Source organism: Lepidochelys olivacea (assembly GCF_965140295.1).
Source record: "Lepidochelys olivacea isolate rLepOli2 genome assembly, chromosome: 1".
NCBI lineage: Eukaryota > Metazoa > Chordata > Testudines > Cheloniidae > Lepidochelys > Lepidochelys olivacea.
Window position 1 is genome coordinate 1,475,889 of NC_140411.1, and position 22,686 is coordinate 1,498,574.

Sequence of the window (22,686 nt, forward strand, 5' to 3'; positions counted from 1 at the left end):
CAGCAGGAGGCGCCATGCCGGTGAGTCTTCAACATCGCTACAGAGGGACACACCCAGCTACAGTTACATGAATGCTTTCACTACCCACTCATGAACCACAATAGAGAGGCTCCAGCCAGTTCCCCCAGCTCCCCAAACTAGGACCTCAGAGCTATACTGTCTTGCCCTTGTTTCAACGTTCCTTCCCCACTCTGAACTCTAGGGTACAGATGTGGGGACCTGCATGAAAGACCCCCAAAGCTTATTCTTACCAGCTTAAGTTAAAAACTTCCCAAAGATATAAACTTTGCCTTTTCCTTGAACAGTATGCTGCCACCACCAAGAGATTTAAACAAAGAACAGGGAAAGAGACCACTTGGAGACGTCTTTCCCCAAACTATCCCCCCAAACCCTACACCCCCTTTCCTGGGGAAGGCTTGATAAGAATCCTCACCAATTGGTACAGGTGAACACAGACCCAAACCCTTGGATCTTAAGAACAATGACAAAATCAATCAGGTTTTTAAAAGAAGAATTTTATTTAAAGAAAAGGTAAAAGAATCACCTCTGTAAAATCAGGATGGCAAATACCTGGCAGGGTAATCAGATTCAAAACATAGAGAATCCCTCTGGGCAAAACATTAAGTTACAAAAAGACACAAAAATAGAAATATACATTCCATTCAGCACAGCGAATTTACACAAGCCAAAAAAAACCAAAAGAAAATCTAACACATTTTCTAGCTAGAATACTTACTAACTTAACAGGAGTTGGAAGGCTGCATTCCTGATCTGTTCCCAGCAAAGGTATCACACAGACAGACAAAACCCTTTGTCACCCCCTCCAGATCTGAAAGTATCTTGTCCCCTCATTGGTCATTTTGGGTCAGGTGCCAGCGAGGTTACCTTAACTTCTTAACCCTTTAGAGGTGAAAGAATTTTGCCTCTGGCCAGGAGGGATTTTATAGCACTGTATACAGAAAGGTGGTTACCCTTCCCTTTATATTTATGACAATTATGAAGTGGAATATAAGCTTTGAAACCAAAATGTGGTTGCTGATTGCCTTTCTCGCCTGCCTTTGACTTCACCAGATGGTCCACTGGAGGATGAGGATGTCGTGGTTGCGCTTATTACAAGCACTCTCACTGCAGTTACAAGAGAACAATCTCAAGCTGCTTGTTCAGCATGTCCAATTCAACAAAAACTATGGGAATTTCTGACAAAGAGATGGCCCAGTCACCCTAAAAACCTTGACCCAGTTTTGCTGCCTTATTTTAGAGTTCGGGACGAACTTTCTTTGTTTGATGGCTGTGTGCTACGAGGTATACACCGGCTCCTTGTGCCAGAAGAATTAGTCAAAACTCATACACCTGGCACACGATACTCATCAAGGAATTGTCCGAACCAAACAACGACTATGGGATCTGTATTGGTGGCCAGGGATGGACTCTCTAACTGAAGCACTGATAAAATCCTCTGTCACTTGCCAAATGCATGATAAGACAGCAGTGACATGTACCCCCTCCATTACAGCCTGTTCCTCTTCCTGAATCTGCATGGGAAAAAGTGGCAATTGACATTGTAGGAACCTTTGATACTCTCGAATTGACTGCCATTATGCCATCACTTTAATAGACTATTTCAGTAAATGGCCTGAGGTAGCATTTCCATTGCAAATCTCTTCTGCTACAGTAATTAAGTTCCTCTCTTCAGCTTTTAGCAGGGAAGGTAACACCAAAGAACTGGTTTCAGATAATGGTAGTCAATTTACTTCTCTGGAGTTTGAAATTTTTCTAGCACAGAGGGACATTTTCCAAAGAAGTTCATCCCTATATTACCCTCAAGCCAATGGGGAAATCAAACAGTTTAACAGATAGTTGAAAGAGAGTTTGCAAATGGATAAACTGGAAGGGCCATTGTGGGTACCCTTCACTACTGATTTCTTGCAAGCATACCGGGCTACATGACATGCCACAACGCAAAGATCACCCGCAGAGTTACTGCATGAGAAACAGATGAATACTAAACTGAACATTGCTGGATTTTAAAGGCAAGACCTGATGCCCCAAACGAGGATGATGTGAGAAAAACAGTTGAACAGAAACAAGCAAAGTCTAAGGCTTTCACAGACAAGCGGCGGGGTGCTAAGGAACCAAAGTTTGAGTGTGGTTCCTTCACTAGAATACAAAAACCTGCAATTTTATGTGAAGGGGACCATACATTCATAGCTCCTCTTAAAATCGTAGCGAAGAAGGGACCTTTCACCTATCGACTTTCTGATGGGTGGGTATGGAATGCCTCTTATCTTCCACCTGCCTATGCACCAAGAGGAGATTATGCTGACACCCAGTCTGCATTGGATGACTTCACCATAGTACCAACACAACAAGACATTGCACTGGAACCGGAGCTTGAGAGATGGCCTGTCAGACCCAGACAACCACCTATCTGGACTAGGAACTATATATGTAGTATCTACAGTGTTTTCAGTGTAATAACTGCCAACAGTATAGTGTCTTGTTTCATATTTGTTCCTGTGGTTAGAACAATAATGTTTATTTGAATTGGGAGGGTTTCTTAAGGGAGGACGAAATGTGGTGTTTAGATGTTGCTTATAATTATTAGAATCGGGAGCACTGGCTGTTGGGAGTCTGAAAGGACAGGAAACAGGAAGGATGGGGGACGAGTTGAGAGGCTGGGAGAAAGCTACAGAAGGAGCAGCAGCTTGGTAAAGAGGTTTCCACTTTGAAAATAAAGTCCTGTTGAAGCTTGTTAGTACCTTGCCTGGTTGATACAACAATATGGAAGACTGATGAACTGTTTGTACCATCATGGTGAGACACTGCGTGATTCAAATCCTGTCCAGTGTATAGAACTTAGATCATTTCTTAGGTAACTTTGATCTGTACAATTATTACTTACAATCACTTAAAATCTATTTTCCTGTACTTAATAAATCTGTTCTACCTAAAACAGTATGTTCTTTGAAATGAAATGGGGAAATCTTCTCAGGAACAGGGGCTGGTGCATTGTCCTCTCCAAACTGAGGGAGGGGCAGACTGGGTAATAAACTTACAGTGCTCAGGCTCCTGACCAGGCCAAATGGTGCAGCTGTGGGGTCCGAGGCTGGGGACCTGGGGGGAACTATCTGGAGCCTCTCTGTTGTTGGTTCATGAATGAGTAGTGAAAGCATTCATGTAACTGCACCTGGCTATGTCCCTGTCTGTGTATGGCTGTGTCAGTGTAAAACCTTGCAGCTTGTCACAGCCTCCCAGTGTGAGAGGGGCCTGGGATTGGTATGCCAGAGAGCTCAGTGGTATTTCAGTTCCAGGGTGCATCCCTGGGAAGTCCGTCACACCCAGACAATGAAGAGACCCTGTGAGTCCATTTCCCTTTTATTATGAGCTCAGTTACTGAGAGACAGTGGTTACATCAGGGAAGTCAGGACTCCTGGTTTCTGTCTGTTATTCTCCGTGTGACCTTGGCCAAGTCAGATAACTCCGTACCTCAGTTTACCTTTCTGTATAATGGGGATATGTTCATAGTGACTTTCCTTTGCTAGGTGTTTTGAAGATTGTTCAATGAAAGTTGCTGCACAGTATGATGAGAGTTACTGATCTCTGATTCCTTACTGACAGCCCGATGTGTTTGCAGAAAGTGTTTGTGTCTCCCTAAAGTCTTCTTTCTCCAGATCTGTCTGTCTTCCATCTACCCAGCCATCCTGGGCATTTACAGGGCCTTAGAACCTATGGAGAACTAATAAACCATAATTTAAAAATATACACAAATACACAGAGCAGCCAATTCCTCTCTGACTCAGCGGAGAGCCCAAGAGTTCTTATCTCCCTTTGGGAATGTCCCTTAATTACTGTTTATTTCTAAAGCTGGATGAATACCACAGAAGCACAGACAGGCTTGTCTCCAGCTTGTTTTTTCTCAGATGCAGCTTCTTCCATAGAGGCTGAGCGAACCCCCCTGGAATTGCACAGAGCTCTATTATAAACAGTGCACACACCTCTGCTGGCTCTCAGCGTGGGATGTTGCTGCAGATGCTGGGGTGAGAGAGGAGTGGGGTATGTCTACCTGAGCAGCATTCCCAGGGAAGACGCTTCCATCTCAGGATTCACAGGTACCATTCTCTTGCTGCTCAACAAACTGAGCGTTCCATGCGTGTGATTTATTTCCAGTTCACTGGTGAAAATATTGAATAACATTGGGCCAAGAACTGATCCCTGCAGAACCCCACTGGAAACAGCCGCATTTGCTGACAACATCCGCTTGACGAGTGCTTTCTGAGATCTGCCAGGTAGCCATATTTTATTTCATTTAATGTGTGCTCTACTGAAACTGTAGAGTGTTCATTTTTTATCTGAATGTTTTCCCTTACTTAACTGAATGCTTCAGAGAAATCAAAGTCTATTGAATCTGCCCGGTTCCCTTGATCAACCAAATGTGTACTCTAATTAAAGGAAGGAAAAAAGGTTTATATGACACGACAACTTCTCCATAAACCATGTTGTTGATTAGCATTAATTAAATTCCTAGACTTTTTTTGCAGTAATCCCATACCAGCTTTTCCATTGTTTCATAAAAGTTCAGTTTTTTAAACTTTCCCTTTATCTTTTTAATAGTTAACATTTAACACAGTACTGTTCTGTACGTACCTTTTTTGTTTGTTTGTTTAGGCTCAGCTGCTGCCTGATTGTGTACTTCTGGTTCCGAATGAGATGTGTGATTGATCGGTCAGTTCGTAACTCTGGTGTTCGGACCACAAAGTTCTACTGTAGATGCTCTTTAATGTTTTCAAGGTTCCTCCCCCACTCTAAACTCTAGGGTACAGATGTGGGGACCTGCAATAAAACCTCCTAAGCTTACTTTTACCAGCTTAGGTTAAAACTTCCCCAAGGTACAAATTAATTTTATCCTTTGTCCTTGGAATATCCACTGCCACCACCAAACTCTAACTGGGTTTACTGGGAAACGTAGTTTGGACATGTCTTTCCACCCAAAATCCTCCCAACCCTTGCACCCCACTTCCTGGGAAAGGTTTGATAAAAATCCTCACCAATTTTCATAGGTGACCACAGACCCAAACCCTTGGATCCGAGAACAATGAAAAAGCATTCAGTTTTCTAACAAGAAGACTTTTAATAGAAATAGAAGTAAATAGAAGTAAAGAAATCACCTCTGTAAAATCAGGATGGTAGATACCTTACAGGGTAATTAGATTCAAAACATAGAGAATCCCTCTAGGCAAAACCTTAAGTTACAAAAAAGACACACAGACAGAAATAGTCATTCTATTCAGCACAATTCTTTTCTCAGCCATTTAAAGAAATCATAATCTAACACATACCTAGCTAGATTACTTACTAAAAGTCCTAAGACTCCATTCCTCGTCTATCCCCGGCAAAACCAGCATATAGACAGACAGAGACCCTTTGTTTCTCTCCCTCCTCCCAGCTTTTGAAAGTATCTTGTCTCCTCATTTGTCATTTTGGTCAGGTGCCAGCGAGGTTACCTTTAGCTTCTTAACCCTTTACAGGTGAGAGGATTCTTCCTCTGGCCAGGAGGGATTTTAAAGGGGTTTACCATTCCCTTTATATTTATGACAAATGTCCTCCTGGATTGCTAATGGACTGAAAAGTGTTTCATCACCTCATGTGATATGAGTACCTCATACTGCTTCTTTCCAAATGCAGAATAAAAATATATATGAAATACATCGACCTTTTCTGCAACTTTAACAAGTTTCCTTTTTCCCTCTAGAATCTTGCCTAAAACTTTTCTAGGATTTCTTTTGTTGTTAAAATGCTTTAGAACCTCCTTTTTGTGATTCTTAGCCCTGCCAAGCATGGATTTTTCCCTGATGTCTTTAACGTCCTTTATCAATTTTCTTAACTTCCAATTTGTAGTTCTTGCCATCTATAGTCCTGATTTTCCCCCATTTTTATATATTGCTTTCACCCCACCCCACGATAGCTGCCTTCACTTTGGCACTGGACTGGATTTTTAGCCGGATTTGTCCATATCCATGATTGTGGTATCGTGACTTTTTAGCTATTTAATATACTCATCTTAAAGTACTCCCAAGTGTCATTCCCATTTTTCTGTCTGAAATTTTCCTCCCCATCAATTTTTCTCTCTCTAGATATTATTGGTTGGGAACTGTTCTCTGTCTGCCCATTTGAATGTCATCAGTTCCATTGTTTGTTTTCCTCTCATCTATCATATACCCCATTATTTATCTCTTCTCTAAATGAAACAGTCCCAGCCTTTTCAGTCTTTATGCATAGGGCAGCCTCCCCCATTCTCACAGAATTTCTTAGAAATCCCCTTTCTATCTACTATATCCTTTATAGAGACTCGGTGACCATAACTGAGCTCACATCCACAGCAGGTTATTCTCCATCCCATTCCTCAGGCATCCAAACATTGTCTTTGTTGTCACCACTGCTGTGAATGAGCAGGTGTTTCCATGGAGCTGCTATCAGTCATGCCCAGGTCTTTTCCCTGAGGTGTGCTCTAGTTGGGTTGTTCCCCCCAGCACATATCTTGGAGAACTCCTGACAGCATGGACTCTCTAGCCTGGGCTTCATTGCATTAAGGAAAAATGAGGAATAAGGAATATCCACCCCAGTGTTTCCTGCTGGTGCCTATTATCATTTCCCACACCATGATGTGTAAGAATTACTGACACATGAAGCACCATAAAATATGGAATTTGCATAAGTAGGGTCATTTTTTCATAATTATTTTCTCTGAATAACCAAAATGTCATTTTCAGTGTGTGAAGAGCGACCAATCTGCTTCTCCCATGAGAACAGCCTCCAGTAGTGCATGTAGAGTCTCATATTCACATTGTCTCTCCATCCAGGCATTTGTACTGTGACCATCACCCTAGAGCCAGGGTACATACAGGAAGTCAGGGGAACATATAGTACATGAAGGAGACGCCGTTCTACCTCAGAGTTGGACACCTTCTCCCCCACTCCATGTCAGATTCCAACACAACTGACTACACCAACCCCTCCACCTTCATCCTGCTGGGAATTCCTGGCCTGGAGGTGGCCCATATCTGGATCTCCATCCCCTTCTGCTCCATGTACGTGATAGCTGTCTTGGGAAACTTTTCCATTCTGTGCATCGTGAAGATGACGCCAATCCTCCATGGGCCCATGTGCTATTTCCTCTGCATGCTGGCCGTCACCGACCTGGCCCTGTCCACGTCCATCCTGCCCAAAATGCTGAGCATCTTCTGGTTCAATTCCAGGGAGATCGATTTCAGTGCCTGCCTCACCCAGATGTACTTCATTCACTGCTTCTCAGCAGTGGAATCTGGGATCTTGGCAGCCATGGCTTTTGATCGCTACGTGGCCATCTGCCATCCCCTGAGACATTCCACCATCCTGACAAACCCCGTGGTGACCAAGATTGGTTTTGCCGTGCTCCTGCGCAGCAGCATACTCGTACTGCCCAATCCCTTCCTGGTGCGTCGGTGCCCCTATTACAGAATCAGCATCATTCCCCACACTTATTGCGAGCACATAGCTGTGGTCAAGTTGGCCTGTACTGACATCAGTGCCAGTAATTACTATGGCCTCTCTTTGGCATTCTTCATCACTGGTCTGGATGTGGCTTTTATCACCGTGTCCTATATTCAGATCCTCAGGGCTGTCTTAGGCCTCCCCACAAAGGACGCCCAGCTCAAAACTTTTGGGACCTGCAGCTCCCACCTCTGTGTCATCTTAACCTTTTACATCCCAGCTCTCTTCTCCATCCTCACACACCGGTTTGGCCACAATGTGGCCCTGCATTTCCATGTTCTCAGTGCCAACGTGTACCTCCTGGTGCCCCCCATGCTAAACCCCATCATCTATGGTATGAGGACCAAACAGATCCGGGACAGGCTGCTTCGGCTCTTTACTCATATAGAGACCTAAAGTTTTCTCCTGGTGTTCTGGCTCTCAGACCGAGCTCCGTGCAAAGCCCTCTTTTTGAATCACTTACTGAACATAATTTACATAATTATAATGAATTTAAATAGCTCTTCTTTGAACCTTGTTATAGTCTTGGCCTTAACAACATCCTGTGATAACGAGTTCCAGAGGTTGACTGTACAATGTGTGAACAAATACCTCCTTTTGTTTGTTTTAAACCAGCTGCCTATTAATTGCATTTGGTGACCCCTAGTTCTTGTGTTATCAGAAGAGTAAATAAGACTTCCATATTTACTTTCTCCACGTCAGTCATGATTTTATAGACCTCCATCATTTCCCACCTTAGTCATTAGAGAGCTTATTCCTTTACTCTCCCACTTCCCTGGTCCTTCTCGCATGAACAGAGAGCAACAAAGTCTGAAGGTGCAAACAATTCGATGTTTATTGGGGTGAACTTCCAGCAAGCTTAAATGCAAGTTCCTTTTTCCTTATTTTCAAATCCCAACTTACTTCCTTTTTGCCCCTAATTTATATAGTAATATTCTTAGCTATACCTTAACCAATCATTCTACTGAAATTTAAGTAACGAATCCTAACTTATTGTAACATGATTAGCTAACCAATTATATCCCACCACCTTAGTTAGTTTACACCCAGCAAAATTAATTTTACAGCAGACAGAATCAATCACAGAACCAGACAGAGACCATGCCAATAAAGAATAGCAAAGTGGGAACTCTAATGACAAAACAATACAGAAGTGAGGATTTCACAACTACATCTATAAAGACATAAGCACTTCCCAGCTGTGTCTATTGATAAGTGAGTTCTTAGAAGACAGAAAACTATCAACCTAAATTTCCTTTTACATCTTCTAGGCTCTTCCCTTTCTCTGGAGGTGATAGATCGGATCCCCTTCCTAACAGCCCCATATTGACTAGTTTGGGATGTGAGGAGGTGACCGGTCGCTTCCCAGCTTACGGCTGCCTCTGCTGCTTAGCCAAAGGCCTGAGCCTAAGAACAGGGCCTCAGACTGTCACAGGGAGAGAAGGCCCTTACACCGATTCTTTCTTGTGTACCTCTATTACTAGCTAAATGATAAACCTACACCTCCATTCTTCGAGTCTAGGCCTTTACAGGCAGGCCTGAATGTCTATATCCTAACAGTTGAATCTTTTCAAGGCTGAAATGTCCCAGGCTTATTCATTCCTCCTCATACAGAAGCCATTCGATACCACTAATCATTTTTTTCACTTTTCTGAACCTTTTCCAATTCCAATATATCTTTTTTCATTGTGGGGCAGCCACACCTGCATGCAGTATTCAAGATATGGACGTATCATGGATTTATACAGAGGCAATATGATATTTTCCATCTTATTATCTATCCCTTTCTTAATGATTCCCAACATTCTGTTTGCTTTTTTGACTGCCACTGCACATTGAGTGAATGTTTTCAGAGAACTATCCACAATGACTCCAAGATCTCTTTCTTGAGTGCTAACAATTAATTTAGACCCCATGCTTTTATATGTATAGTTGGGATTTGCCATTTTGTTGCCCAGTCACCCAGTTTTGTGAGACTCCTTTGTAACTCTTCGCAGTCTGCCTGGGACATAACTATCTTGAGTACTTTTGTATCATCTGCAAATTTTGCCACCTCACTGTTTACCCCTTTTCCAGATCATTTATGAATGTGTTTAATAGGACAGGTCCAAGGACAGACCCATGGGGGACACTGCTGTTTACCTATCTCCATTTTCACCATTTAGCCCTACCCTTTGTTTCCTATCTTTTAACTGAATTGCCTAGCAATGTTTTCAATCTCATCTAATGATCCCTAATTTCATTTAGTGACAAGCCTTTTGTTATTTAATCACCCTGCCTCTGTTTCTGAACAAATTCCCTGCACCACAGATGAAAGCTGGGAGAAGCATTGCACTCATCACATATCACTCTCAAGCTGAGTTGCATTTAAGAGCTCCATTTGGCTCTAGGGCGTGCGCTGTGAGGAGACCTCAGGTGCAAACCTCAGGTTGGGCTGGAGACCCCCCATGTCCCCTAAATGGTGCCCTTGATCAGCTGAACTCCCTCTGCTCTGGGGTGGAAGCTGCTGCAGCCTCAGAAGGAGCCTGCCTGAAGATAGGAGGGGCCTCAGCTGAGCAGAGACTGATGGGGTGAATGACCTGACACCTCCCCCAGCCCTGCTGTAATGCCAGATTCCCTTTTCCACTTCACTTTCCCATTGAAAACCTGGTACTTGGCAACCCTAAATGGCACCTGGACACAGAAGCCAAAAACCAGACTGTCCACGTAAAATCCAGATGGGAGGAAACTCTGTTAACAGCACAAGGGTGGGAGAGGGGACTTTTTGTCTGCAGGGTCTATGGCTGCAGCAGAGAGCCAGACTCCAGCAGGAGGAGAAGCCAGGAGTTGCATGACACACTAGAGAGCTCTGACCAAATCCCAAAGAATGCTCCACTGTGGTGAGGTCACAGGCAAGGAATGGTGTGCAGGTGTCATATTGTTTTTACCTAGACCTGTGTGTGACACTCTGCATGCCCTATTCATCTTAGTGGTATGATTATGATATAATTTTGGATGAATCTTTTACAAAATGTTCTGATTTGATGAATATGAATATATATATACATGTATCATTTTTGTATTTGGAGTTATTAATATTGACTATGTATCTGTATTCCAAATGTAGTTGCACCTGGGTGACACCTGCAAGGCAAGAGGCTTCCAGTCTAGACAGCCAATTGTGAAGGGTCTATTCAAGGTAATGGGCTATTAAGGGAAAAATAGGCCATAGGAGAATTTTATCCTCCACCTGGTGAGTCTTCCTGGGAATGCTTGAGTCAGCTAATGGATAATGGCTGCTATAACTCAGCGAAGAATGCAAATGCATGTGACTAAACCACGTGAGACTGAACACCTTTTTGGTACTTGTGCTATTCCAAAAACTGTGCTGGGAAGTTGTCTTGGAACAAAGGGATTCCCACCATATGGAAGAAACTAGAAAAGAGGGCAGTGACATCAACAAGTGACCTTACTCCCCACACATGAACACCTGGAAACACCCGAGGAACAAAGACTGAACCATGAGAAGTACTGGTCCCAAGTTGAAAGTGTTTCTAGCCTGTGTATGGAAGCTTGATGAACTGTTTGTACTATCTAACATGGTGAGACATTGCTTGATTCAAATCCTATTTAATGTATGAGACTTAGACTGTGATTTTCTTTATTTCTTAGGTAACCATCTTTGATCTGATAGCTATTACTTATAGTCATTTAAAATCTACCTTTCTCTGTCAATACACCTGTTTTCTATTTTTTAACTAAATCAATGTGGTTTGCTGCAAGTTTGGGAAAACCTCAGCTCATTTAACAAACGATTGTACATGGTCCTCTTCACATCAGGGGAGGGGTGAAATGGGTAATAAAGGAATACTGGTCAGGCTTTTGACTTTTGACTTGAATGGGTGTAAGAGCTCTAGCATCCTAGGCTGGGAAGCTGGGGGTATTTTGGCTGGAATTTCCCTATGTTGGGTTCATGAGTGGTTGGCCAAAGCATTCACAAAAAAATCTAGATGTGGTCCCTGCCTGTGAATGTTGGTGTGAGTGAAAGCTTGGAGGGTTGGTACCCTTGGGGCTGTCACTGGATGTGCTGAAATTACCTCTGAGCCTGTTTTCCCTGCCAGCTTGGGATTTCCAGAACCCCGACTTGTTGAGCCAGACACGCTAGCCTGCTGCAAACACAGACCCAGGGTCTAGTCCATGCTCCCAAAGCTGCAGACTTAACTGAAAACAGCTGAGCAGGTCACCTATCTCCGACGCCCAGTTCCCAATGGGATCCAAACCCCAAATAAATCCTTTTTACTCTGTATCATGCTTATACAGGGTAAATTTGTAAATTGTCCATCCTCTATATCACTGATAGAGAAATATGCACAGCTGTTTGCTCCCCCAGGTATTAATCACTTACTCTGGGTTTATTAATAAACAAAAGTGATTTTATTAAGTACAAAAATGGGATTTAAGTGGTTTCAAGTCATAAGGGACAGAACAAAGTAACTCACCAAGCAAAATAAAGGAACAACACACAAGTCTAAGTCTAATACATTAAGAAACTGATTACAGGTAAAAAGAAAAGGAGTACTTGTGGCACCTTAGAGACTAACCCATTTATTTGAGCATGAGCTTTCGTGAGCTACAGCTCACTTCATCAGATGTCTCTAAGGTGCCACAAGTACTCCTTTTCTTTTTGCGAATACAGACTAACACGGCTGTTACTCTGAAACCTGTCATGATTACAGGTAATATCTCACTCTCAGAGATGTTACAATAAGCTTCTTTCACAGACTAGACTCCTTCCTAGTCTGGGCCCAATCCTTTCCCCTGGTACAGTCCTTGTTAGTTTCAGCAGACATCTCAGGTGGTAAGCAGGGGTTTTCTCATGAATGACAGCCTCCTTTGTCCTGCTCCACCTGCTTTTAAAGCTTTGGCATAAGGCGGGAATCTTTTATTTCTCTGGGTCCCCACCCCCTCCTTCCAAATGGAAAAGTACCAGGTTTAAGAAGGATTTCATTATCAGGTGACATGGTCACATGTCACTGTAAGACCCCTAGTCTCCATTCACCATGGGCTGGCCCACACGTACACAGGAAGGTTTGCAGGTGAATAAACCATTTACAATCAATTGTCCTAGTCAATGGGAGCCATCAAGATTCTAAACTGCCATTAATGGCCCACACTTTGCATAATTACAACAGGATCTCAGAGTTATAATTCATATTTCTAGTCTCAGACACAAGAGTGATACATGCATACAAATAGGAGGAATATATTCAGCAGGTGATAAGCTTTTTATGATACCTTACAAGAGATCTTTTGCATAAAGCATATTCCAGTTACATCATAGTCACACTCATAAGCATATTTCCATAAAATATATGGAGTGCAATGTCACAAGGGTTTTCCAGGTTGTCACAACATCACAATTGAAGAGGGACCCATATTGGTGAGACAGAAGTCTGAACTATACCCCAGTTCCAGGTAGCACCAAGGGAGGGACCCACAAACACTTAATATCACTTGTGCTGTCTAAAGTAGAGGAATTGTTTTAGCAACCCCTTTTGCGAAGCCTGGGTTTGATTACTTTAATGATCATGTGCCCTGAAAGAGAGAAACTGGAAAAAGAGTGTGCCCAAGGGGACGTCTGAGAAGAGTGTGCTGAAGCAATTGGAGAGTCTGCAGAGGATGGTCCAAAACTAGTCTCAGGACCTTGCGCTTCGTTTGCAGGTCTCCTCTCCTAGAGGGAGGTGCTAGTATGGAAGCTTCACCCCAAGAGTGGGCCTAGAAACCCAGAGCCAGAGTAGTGCCTGAACGCTGCTCCGACTCAACAGCACATGGGGACAGTGTGTGGGAACCAAACACAGCTTCCTGGTGGGTGGCCAGTCATGGGAGCTTGAAAAGGACTGTAACAGCAAACCTGGAGCTGCTACACAGACGATAGGAGAATGTGACTGGAACGGGAGTGGCGCTGGCCCATCCCAAACCTTCTGGATGGTGTCCACAACAGGTTCTCTTCAGCCAAATGTGGCCAACTTGCCTCTGCCCTTGGTGTTTCCCAGAGTGTTCTGGTTTATGGACTGATACAGCAGGGATGCCTTGAGCCAGTCAGTCCCGGTTTGGCATCAGGGAGGGGATTTGTCTCTCCCTTGGAAAGTGCACCCCAGAATGGAAGAAACAAGGAGTCCCTTTTCTAGTAGATTTCATCCCATCTCTCTCTCTCCCACTCCTTCTCCATGCATTTTGTGCCATCTCGCCCTTTCCTTTTTAACTCACCCCCCAACCACGCCTCTGGTATTATCTGGACCTGTGATCTGCCAGTATTAATTTTTAGAATCCTTGTGGGTCCCCACCTTCTGTAATCAAAGTGCCAGACTGGGGAATTAGCCTTAGAATCATAGAAGATTGGGATTGGAAGAAACCTCAGGAGGTCATCTAGTCCAATCCCCTGCTCAAAGCAGGACCAACACCAACTAAACCATCCCAGCCAGGGTTTGGTCAAGCCAGGCCTTAAAAACCTCTAAGGATGGAGATTCCACCACTTCCCTAGGTAACCCATTCCAGTGCTTCACCACCCTCCTAGTGAAATAGCTGTCGGGATATGTTAGGGTTAAGTAAAGACCTGGGAAGCCACTGTTGTGCTCAGATGGCATTTGGGGATAAGACACAGGCAAGCAGGGTTTCTTTGTTTGATAAATAAGTTGTCATCTTTTTCCATTCCCTGTTGCTTGCTGAGAATTGATAAACATTGCAGCTGCATAATAAATGTAGCTGTCTAATGAACACCCTTTGTGTAAAAGAAGTGTTCTCTCCCCCTCCCTTCCTTTCTCAGCTACATAAGTGAGCCCTGGATCATGGCCCCTTCCTCCCTCCCCTGAGAACTGCTGATTAAGGGAACGTGTGGCAACAAATTACTGCAAATAAATTTATTTTCAAGGTAAAAATGCCCGTATAACATTCGTAATGCTGTGAGCAATAGATGGGGTGGGTATACGAATAATATGGGTGTTTTTATAACTTAAAATGTTTTTTGGGATGTTGTAACAGATATAGGTATTTACATACTAACTCAGATAAAAAGACAGTGCTGTAGCTAAGCCAGTGCTTACTCGACAATTGGGTTGAGGGGAACAAGTATCGCAATAAAGAAGCCCGTACTCACATCCGCCTCTGGGTCAACCTGCTCCTTCTTCCTAATATCCAATCTAGACCTCCCCCACTGCAACTTGAGACCATTGCTCCTTGTTCTGTCATCTGCTATCACTGAGCACAGCCAAGATCCATCTTCTTTGGAACCCTGCTTCAGGTAGTTGAAGGCTGCTGTCAAATCCCCCCTCACTCTTCTCTTCTGTGGACTAAACAAGCCCAGCTCCCTCAGCCTCTCCTTGTAAATCATGTGTCCCAGCCCCTGACAATTGTTGTTGCCCTCCTCTGGAGTCTCTCCAATTTGTCCACATCCTTACTGTAGTGGGGAGCCCAACACTAGACACAGTACTCCAGATGTGTCCTCACCAGTGCCAAAGAGAGAGGAATACTCACTCTCTGAATCTGCTGGCAACGCTCCTACTAATACAGCCCAATATGCTGTTAACCTTCTTGGCACCAAGGGCACACTGTTGACTCATATCCAGCTTCTCATCCACTGTAATTCCCAGGTCCTTTTCTGCAGAACTGCTGCTTAGCCAGTCGGTTCCCAGCCTGTAGCAGTGCCTGGGATTCTTCCGTCCTAAGTGCAAGACTCTGCACCTGTCCTTGTTGAATCTGATCAGATTTATTTTGGCCCAGGCCTCCAATTTGTCTAGGTCACTCTGGAACCTATCTCTGCCATCCGGGCTAACTACCTCTCCCCCCAGCTTAGTGTCATCTGAAAACGTGCTGAGGGTCAAATTCATCCCATCATCCACATCATTAATAAAGATGTTGAACAAAACCACCCCCAGGATCGACCCCTGGGGCACTCTGCTTGACATCGAGCTGTTGATCACTACATGTTGAGCCCAACAATCTAGCCAGCTTTCTAGCCACCTTATAATTCATTTGTCCAAGCCATACTTTTTTAACTTGCTGGCAAGAATACAGTGGGAGACCGTATCGAAAGCTTTCCCCATATCCACAGAGTCAGTTATCTCATCATAGAAGGCAATCAGGTTGGTCAGGCATAAGTTGCCCTTGGTGAATGCATGTTGACTGTTCCTGATCACCTTCCTCTCCTCCAAGTGCTTTAAAATCGTTTCCTTGAGGACCTTGTCCATGATTTTTCCAGGGACTGAGGTAAGGCTGACCACGTCTGTAGTTGCCTGGATTCTCCTTCTTCCCTTTTTAAAATATGGCCACTGTATTTGCCTTTTTCCAATCATCCGTGAACTCCCCGGATCACCATGAGTTTTCAAAGATAATGGCCAACGGCTCTGCAATCACATCAACCAATTCCCTCAGCACCCTCTGATGCATTAGATCAGGACCCATGGATTTGTGCATGTCCAGCTTTTCTAAATTGTCCTTAACCTGTTTTTCACCACTGAGGACTGCTCACCTCCTCCTCATATTGTGTTGCCCAGTGCAGCAGTCTGGGAACTGACCTTTTCTGTGAGGATCCAGGCAAAAAAAGGTTTGAATACTTCAGCTTTTTCCACATCATCTGTCCCTATATTGCCTCCCCCATACAGTAAGGGTCCCACACTTTCCCTGACCTTTTTCTTGTTCCTAACATACCTATAGAAACCCTTCTTGTTACCCTCACATCCCTTGCTAACTGCAACTCCAATTGTGCCTTGGCCTTCCTGATTACACCCCTGCATGCTCAAACAATATTTTTATAGTTTTCTCTAGTCATCTGTCCAAATTTCCACTTCTTGTAGCCTTCCTTTTCGAGTTTAAGCTCACTGAAGATTTCACTGTTAAGCCGAGATGATCACCTGCCATATTTGCTATTCTTTCTGCACATTGGGATGGTCTGTTTCTGCGCTCTCAATAAGTCTTCATTAAAATACAGCCAGCTCTCCTGTACTCCTTTCCCCCTCATATTAGCCTCCCAGGAGACCCTGCCCATCAGTTCCCTGAGGGAGTCTAAGTCTGTTTTCTGATCTCCAGGGTCCATATTTTGCTACTCTCCTGTCTTTCTTTTTTCAGGATCCTGAACTCAACCATCTCATAGTCACTGCTGCCTGGGTTGCCATTGACTTCTGCTTCCCCTAGCAATTCTTTCCTGTTTGTAAGCAGCAGATCAAGAGGAGCATGGCCATTAGTTGGTTTCTCCAGCACTTGTACCAGGAAGTTGTCCCCAACACTCCAAAAACTTCTTGAATTTTCTGTGCATTACTGTATTGCTCTCCCAGCAGATCTCAGGGTGGTTGAAGTCCCCAATTAGAACCATATTCTCCATTCACCTTGTCCACCAGTGACTCCCACAAGCCGTAGATGCCTTCCTCCTCTGGGGGGCAGGGAGGGATGATGAGAGGCCATCACGCTCCTCGGTCTTCCTCACATGTGGTTGGGTTTTGGTGTCAGGTTCCAGCGTATCCATCAATGGCTGGGCCAAAGGGCTCTCCTTGGCCACACCATACTCGTCCTTAGAACTGTCTCTCGTGTAGTGCTTTCTCCGTGGGTGGTTGATGGCCACTGGAAGTAAAGAAAAGTCCAAAGTTCTCACAGGGTGGGTGAAAGAGTCCATGTTTCCTCTCGTCATTTCCACGATCTCTAAAACGTGGTTTGGAATAAGATGGCCTCTTCCATGTGGTGCTGGGACTTCCAGGGACTGTGCTGTGCTCTGATTGGTAGAGGATGGCAGGAGGAGCTTTTAGAGGGTTCACACAACCCTCTTCTTGGTGGGTCACCCCACCCCAGAACCTGTGCTATTTGGTCAAATCTGATCTCAGGGAGGTCCTCTGAGGCTGAAACGCATCCAGATTGGAAGAGGGCAGTGGAAGGAGTTCTTAGAGGGGTAACATGACTCAGTTCTGGATGGATCACCCCACCCCAGAATTCCCCTGGATTGGTCAAATGTGCTCTTGGGATGTCATTAGTGGGGCAAAACCCATTCTGATTGGTAGAGGGTGATGGGAGGAGTTCTTAGATGGGTCACATGATACCCTCTACTTCTAATCATGTGTCCATCTTGACCCTGGAAGTAATATTCTGGGGGCAGATCTTAGAGAGAGAGGTGGGCGGTGCCTCACAGGTAAGGGGGCGGGACCATCCTTTGATTGATGGTCCCTTATGCTACTCACAGCTAAATGGAATCAAATTAAAAACCTATCTGCAAGCATTGCAAAAAGCATTTAAATCAAATCCACTTGCAGGTATCTGTGAAATTGAAAAAATCTAAACAAAAGCCAAAAAACTATTTTAAGAAAAATAAAAAAAAAAACCTTAAAAAATTGAAAAACAAGTTGTGCTTCTATTTTATGCTGAACCCAAACACAACTGATGTCATCAATGAACTGGGCCACATATTATTGTAAATAAACTCAGTACCTCCATATATAAAATTAAAATCTTACCAAAAAACCCCCAACAATAAATGAACGCTACCATTCAATTCTGATAAAACTGTACCAAAAAACATATTTCTCCATAGGCACAAAACCCCAAAACAATAATTGCTCAAAAAAAGCCAGTACCAATCAGCCCAGTAACCAAAAAAAAAAAAAAGCAAAGTGTAACAACACTAATCCTATACTTTTGTTTAAATGCTGCCATTCAAACTAAGGGTACGGTGGGTAGTGATCGATCTATCGGGGGTCTATTTATTGTGTCCAGTCTAGACGCGATAAATTGATCCCTGAGCGCTCTCCCATTGACTCCTGTACTTCACCGCCGTGAGAGGCACAGGCAGAGTTGATGGGGGAGTGGCAGCAGTTGGCTCACTGCTGTGAAGAGGCCCGGGTAAGTCGATCTCAGTACATCGACTTCAGCTACGCTATTCTCGTAGCTGAATTTGTGTATTTTAGATCGATTCTCCCCCTCCCCCCGAGTAGACCAGGGCTAAGTTACAAACTCTTTTCAACACAAAACCCAGAAATTGTTACAGTAAATCAAAATATTATATTAAAACTAAACTCAAACTTACCTATTAAAACAAAACATTATAAATAACTGTAACTTGGGCACAAAAAAATAATGAAACCAGGTCAGAAACAATTTAAAATACGACACATATCAACTCAAACTGTCTTTAAGTAAAATTATCAAACAAAGAAAAAACAATTTCTATGTAAAACTTGAAATAAAACTTTGTTTACTGCATAAATCAGTCTTGCCAGCACATTGTGGATGAACCATTCATGGTGACGGACCATTAAGAACCATGATAGGCCTTAGAAGAAGTTTATCCGAACCTGAAGGACTTTCCTGTGCACGTTCTAGCCAGAATATGGGTAATGGCCCCTGCTATGACTCATTGAAGCATGCAAGGGCATGTGACCAGCTCATGTGACACTGGACTCCATCTTGTGCCTGAACTTTTGCACTAACTGTGCTGCTGGCTTTTGCTTTGAAAAATGAAGTTCCCTCCACATGGCAGAAGCTATAAAAGTTGGAAGCAACATCATCATTTGTCCTCGCTCCCCACGCAACTCAGTTAAAACAGTGTGTTGTTTGAAGTGCAAAAGGGAATTCTGCTCAGGAACAGAGGCTGAGTCATTGTCTTCTCCACATGGAAGGGTGGACTGGGTAATAAACTTACAATGGTCAGGCTTTTAACCACAGCAAGACAGTACAGTGCTAGGGAAGTCCTAGGCTGGGGAGTTGGGGGGAACTGGCTGGAGCTTCTCTATTACTGGTTCATGAGTGGCTAGTGAAAGCATTCATCTAACAGTAGCTTGGTGTGTTGCTGTCTGTGTATGGCCTTGTAAGTGCAAAACCTGGAGAGGATTTGAGCTTGTCATACCCTCACAATATGACAGGAGACCTAGGTTCATGTGCCAGAGGGCTCAGGGGTACCCCAGTCTCAGGCTGAACCCCGGGGAAGTCTGTCGCATCCACCCAACCAACAGGCCCTGCTAGACAGTGAGTCCATTTCCCTCTTGTCATTCCCTAGGTTACTGATTGAGACAGAGTGGTTACAGCTAAAAGTCAGGACTTCTGGGTTCTCTCTGTCATTCTCTGGGTGACCTTGGCCAACTCAGATCGCCCCGTGCTGCAGTTCACCTACCAGTACAATGAGGATATGTTTGTAGTGATTTTCCTTTGCTAGGTGTTTTAAAGATGCTTCAATGAAAGGTGCTGCACAGTCTGATGATCGTTACAGATGAGAACGACTGATCTCTGATCGCTTAGCAACAGCCCCGTGTGTCTGCAGAGAGTGCTTGTGTCTCCCCTCAGGCATCTTCTCCAGATCTGTCTGTCTACTCTTCACCCACCCATCCCTCCTGGGCATGTGTTTATGAACCCATGAATCTATGCAGATCTGGGCATTATCCCTAGTTTTCTTACTAATCAACTATAATTTTTAAATATACACAGAGCACTCAATTTTTGGCTTGCTTTTGGATTTAAAGGTATTAGCCGCTTAAAGACTTTGTCTTAAAAGGACACAATTAACTTCTAACTTTTGCTTTTAAACACATATTGATTTGAAAAGGAAAACACAACCCATTTTGACTCCCCTTTGGCAAAGCGATTGTTGATTACACAGAGCCACCTTAAGACTTTTCTATGCTAGCTTTTCTATGATTCTATAGCTCTGGCTGGGATGATTTAATTGGGGATTGGTCCTGCTTTGAGCAGGGGATTGGACTAGATGACCTCCTGAGGTCCCTTCCAACCCTGATATTCTATGATTCTATGACTTAGTGTGGGGCACCGACTACAGCTTCTATCTGCTATTTGTTAGCAAAACAGATTTTTTTTTCCTTTTCCTGGCTTTGACTGCCCTGCCGCAGTCACAACTTTGGTTTTTATTTAAAACGTTTTAAATCTTGTAAAGCATTAAGTCACCTTAAGGATTAAATGCTAAATACCAAAATTAAAGCACACTAGTTCTTTTTGTCCGGCAAAAGTTTGTTTTGTTTTGTTTTTTTCATGGGCACAGGCATTGTTTCACTACTAATTTAGCAAGGAGGGAGACTCTTTGACTAAACCCCCCTTTTATTTATTTATACACACCTAGTTACATACACACACATTTATTCCTCATATCGAGATGCATCTTATTTAACAATAACCTTAATTCTTTTATGTTTGGACTTAATTCAACCTTTTTCTTATTTGAGGCGGAAACAACCCCTCAGCACTGGTGCATTGTAGGAAAGGATGGTAGCAGGGCTAGGGACAATGGGAAAGGTAGGGAGTACAGCAGCATTAACAGCGTGGTAAAATGGGGGAGTTACACTCACTGACCGTAGGAATAATGACTCCTTGCTGAATGCAGGAGGTAAGAACAGGTTGGATTTTCCCTTGGCCTGTTTTGATAGAGGGTACTGCTGCATCGCGGGAAGGGATCTTGCTGGGTTTAGGCAAATCTTAACTGGTTGGGCCGACCCAATGCACCCAACCTGGTTGGCATGATCGGCTCACAAAGCTTACAAGGAGGGAGAGACCTTAGCCAGCAGTTCCTGTTGCAACAAGGAAGGGCTGGGGTCTGTCTTCTCCTGTAAACTGCCAGGACCTCATTGTGAGTGGGATCAGGCACGTCCAGATACACACCATTTGGGGTACAGCAGATTATACAATTTAATTTACACAGCAAGTCTTTTTTCCCAAATGGTTAGCAAGTGAACAAGGGCTTAGGAGGAAAACATGACGGTCAAACAAAGGACCGACAGAAACAGGCAGAGGTGAAGAGACGGGGTGGGGAATAAGAGTATTGCCCACCCCTACCGCTTGTGGATCAACCAGGGCAGTGATAGTGTTGGGTTTTATTTAAATTTTTATTTTTACTTTGTTTACAGGTGCTAATTTTTGCTCCAGTCAGCTTTATTTGGGCAGACAGTGAGAATTATATTTAACAGCTTTTTTTCTGATTTTATTTAACTTTTTCCAGTTATGGCCTGGATTTTGCTTGGACCGCTTAGCTTCTCTAAAAAGGCAACTCAGTGTTTCCCTAGGCATGACCCCTTGTAGAAGCTGGTTTAAATCTGCCCATGTAGGGTTATAACAGTTTATAACAATTTGCAATTTCTTTTTGAATTTAACAGGGTCCTTTTTTATTATTTGGAAAAATTTTAAGTGAATTATACAGTTCCGTAGGAGACCAAGGTGCATGTGCAGACACCGAGGTCTCATGACCCGAAGCACCGGTGCTTGGGAATTGGTGCAAGGGGAACATTTTCTTTGTATGGGGAGTCACTGAGGGGGGAACGTAAGGGGCTTCTGTTGCTTAATATTTTTTGCCGGCTTAGGTGGATTTAAATTTTTTGACATTTTTTTTTAATTATTTTTTTAAATTGTGTTTTAAGTTTCTCCTGGGAGTCCTTGAGACTCCTCATTTGCCATTTACGGTGCCAGGTTTTTGTTGTTTCGTTTTCTGGGGTATTTTAATGCCAATAGAAATATGCCTCACATTGACATTGGCCAGAAGCACACTTTTGAGGCACACAATCTTGCCAAGGTTGAAGCTTTCCCTCTAAGGGAAACCATAACTTTAAATTATTCCTATCCCTGGTATACCAATTCTATTTTTTTCAGAAGCTTGCAAGTGAACTAGTGTGTGCCTTTTGGCGAGACTGTGATCCCTTTTGACTCACCGGCCCCCATTTGTACCTGGCGAGAGGGGAATCCCCTTGGATCTCCCAGCCCCCAGTACTTAACTCAATTCATTTGTTACATTCACACAGGGAAGGTTCGTTTACCGCCTCCACAACTGTCTTACATCCCCCCTTTAGCAAAGAGTATTGGCTGGCGCCGCATACTCTGTCGCTTCAGGAGAGCTGATCAGACCAGTCAGTGGCTTTTTACACTGCCTTCAGGTGGGAACCAGAGAGAGGGGAAGAAAGAGGGTATGGAAACAGACCGTCGGAGGACAGAAGGGATGGGATTACACACTCCTAGACCCAGACAGTCCCCTTGCCAGTCATGAGCCCACGGCTTTGCAGGGAGCATTGGGCATCTTCCTGTGACTTACACTTACACCGGTCTACTGACCTTCACTTTTACACTGGCACACAGAACCAGGTCTATTCATGACCTGCCCAGCCACGCTTAATGGCTCTTCCTGGGGAAACCAAATCAGATTTCAAAAGGTCTCTTACC

General features: G+C 43.8%; 2 protein-coding genes across 2 annotated transcripts in view; one reads left to right on the plus strand and one right to left on the minus strand.

Moving 5' to 3' along the window:
* The window catches only part of LOC311512927 (uncharacterized protein), a gene marked incomplete at both ends in the record, with an annotated part of 34,218 nt that extends 26,295 nt beyond the window's left edge, over nucleotides 1-7,923 (plus strand). The window contains one exon of the mRNA XM_084614385.1: nucleotides 6,951-7,923. Coding sequence (XP_084470511.1) covers nucleotides 6,951-7,923 — 973 coding nt within the window. The remainder of the gene's footprint in view (nucleotides 1-6,950) is intronic.
* The window catches only part of LOC311514623 (olfactory receptor 52M1-like), a gene marked incomplete at both ends in the record, with an annotated part of 149,886 nt that overhangs the window by 96,732 nt on the left and 30,468 nt on the right, over nucleotides 1-22,686 (minus strand). The gene's annotated exons all lie outside the window — the stretch shown is intronic.